General features: G+C 37.3%; 1 protein-coding gene across 1 annotated transcript in view; it reads left to right on the forward strand.

Annotated features, from left to right (window-relative positions):
* The window catches only part of LOC138012434 (uncharacterized), a 57,087-nt gene that overhangs the window by 25,938 nt on the left and 28,649 nt on the right, over nucleotides 1–2,500 (forward strand). The window contains exon 6 of the mRNA XM_068859207.1: nucleotides 390–477. Coding sequence (XP_068715308.1) covers nucleotides 390–477 — 88 coding nt within the window. The remainder of the gene's footprint in view (nucleotides 1–389; nucleotides 478–2,500) is intronic.

The following is a 2,500-nucleotide window of genomic DNA, read 5'->3' on the forward strand; positions in this document are numbered from 1 at the left end:
CAAAGCACTAGATTTTGTTTTAACAATTTGGCCAAGTCTTGAGCCAAACTAAAAAGAAGAAAAAAAAAACCTCTGGTCTCTAAACAGCTTACTGCCAAGAGGAAAGAAAAAACAAAAAAAGAAGAAGAAGGAAAGATAACATACTGTTCCTATCCAACATGGGATTCTAGTCCATCGTGGAGTTATTTCCCTTCGCCATGTGATTGCTGATCATACGCATTTTACACCTACGGGCACTAAGACTTCTTTATTATTATTATTATTATTATTATTATTATTATTATTATTATTATTATTATTATTATTATTATTATTATTATTATCATTATTATTATTTTCTGCCTACATGACATTTTGCGATTTAATTAATATCTTTTATCTTTTGGTAGGTTTAAACCCCATAGTAGTCGTTATTCCGGTGGTGATTTTCGTCGTCGCAGTCGCTACACTTGTAGCTATCCTATTCCATTGCAAAAGGTAAGAAAAATATGTAATAGCCCTAGGTCCTTGCCAACTGACAAGGGGACCTTTAAAACCGAAGGAGAATATTGGCCTTTGTTCCAAACGTTTGTGTCACCTCTCCTGTTGACGTGTGCTATTCCATTAAAATTGGACAAAAATGTTCAAGTTCATCAAAGGTTTGGGGACCGTCACACTATTTTTTCGGTCGCACAATCATAATCAGTCAACTCCAATCAAAATTCTTTGCCTTCCCCCATTCAGAACGAGCGAAACACAAACGGCGATTAGAAACATGAGGTACAAACACCTCCCTGGAAACCACATTTTACTTGACGTTTCGAATGCTGCAACAAACAACTTCTCGAAACTGTAGTTCCAAGGGGAGCTTTAATTACAAATCTAAATCACGCTCACTTCGAAAGATGTACGTTGCAACAAACGAAACGTCAAGTGATCTTAATTTTTAAGAACGCGCTTGTGCGTCACTATCGTTTGTGTTGTTCCTTCTCAAGCGGAGATGACCAAAGAGAAAAAGTATTTACGGCCTCCATTCTCTCCACAAGTTTGGTAGTAACCAAAACGCGGGGCCGGGGTCGGGGCCGAGGTCGGGTTGTCTTTTTTTTTTTTTCATTTTTTTTGTGTTTGTTTGTTTCAGTTTTTGTCGTTATTTTCCTGTAATGTTATATTCGAATGTTCAGCATCTTTCCTTCCTTCCGGAAGCTACCAAAGGGACATCTTTGTTGTTTTTCGAAATTAAGACAATTTCAGACTGAAATTGGAGTTTTTATGGGGAATATACACTACCTCCTAGAGACTCTGAAGGGTCGCCTAGCTCCACATTTTAAAACCACATTTTAGTGTTTACTTCGTAAAAACTTTCTCCGCAATACAATGAAAACGAAACAGAACATAGCCACAGTTCCACGATAGTCATCACACAACGTTGTAATTTGCTTGTCGCAAAATTGTTTTCAATGTTGTTGTGTTTTTATCGTGATATTGCATTCGATCCATTGACGTCCAAATAGAATTGACTAGCAAGTTTCCGTGCGACTCTGGCTTTACTAAAAACCTTTTGTAGTAAAGACAGACAACAACCTGACATTAACACGAACAAACAAGCAAATGAGTACGTTGCGTGACTGTGTGGCGATCATCGTGGAACTGCGATTCTTCTTTTTTTTTAAGAAGTAAACATTACAATGCTATTTGAAAGACTTAGTGTGGAGCTCAGCGAGTCTTCAGTATTTCTGGCAGTTGGCGCATATTTCATAATTAAAACTCCAATTTCAGCATTTTCGGAAATTATTTTAATTTCGAAAAACAAACTCCGATTTTCGGAAAGACTAAGTCAGGCGCTCGCAAAAACCAACTTCAATTTTAAAACACACACACATACACACACACAAAAAGCTAAGTCCGATTTCGAGAAAAAAAAAACTAAGATGACCCTTGACAACTTTTATAGCTTCCATACGTTCCTTAATGTTTTTGACTAATTTCTGCTAGAAATGAAGGAAAGATGCCGGTCATTCGAAAACAACATTACAGGAGAATAACGACAAAGATTGAAACCGAAAAAAAGGCACCCCGACCCCAACCCCTGCCCCGCATTTTGGATACTACCAACAAGTTTTGGTTTTTCTGGGAGTACAGCATTACTCCATAAGTTAACACTCAATACGTGAGAAAAGTTCTTATTTTAGCAACGATTTGTGATTGGTCGCTGAAAGGAGACTCGTTTCAGTCATGTTAGGGACGGTGCCACCCAATAATAATATTTTTTTTCCTCCGGAATATGACTATGCAGACAAGTATGGGTTATTGGAATGTAAAATGAAAACAGGGAGTAATCATGCATTTTTCGGTAATAACTTTTTTTTTCATCGGTACAAACATTTAAGTACAGTAAAACAACAGGAACGTCGAAGGCCTTTAAAATGAATAGCAAACTGCAACCAGATGATTCTATAAATGTGTTTTTTAGTCACAAAAACGTGAAGACAGAGCCATTTTTGAGCCTGACAGCCCACGTGTG

Source organism: Montipora foliosa, chromosome 8, assembly GCF_036669935.1.
Source record: "Montipora foliosa isolate CH-2021 chromosome 8, ASM3666993v2, whole genome shotgun sequence".
NCBI lineage: Eukaryota > Metazoa > Cnidaria > Anthozoa > Scleractinia > Acroporidae > Montipora > Montipora foliosa.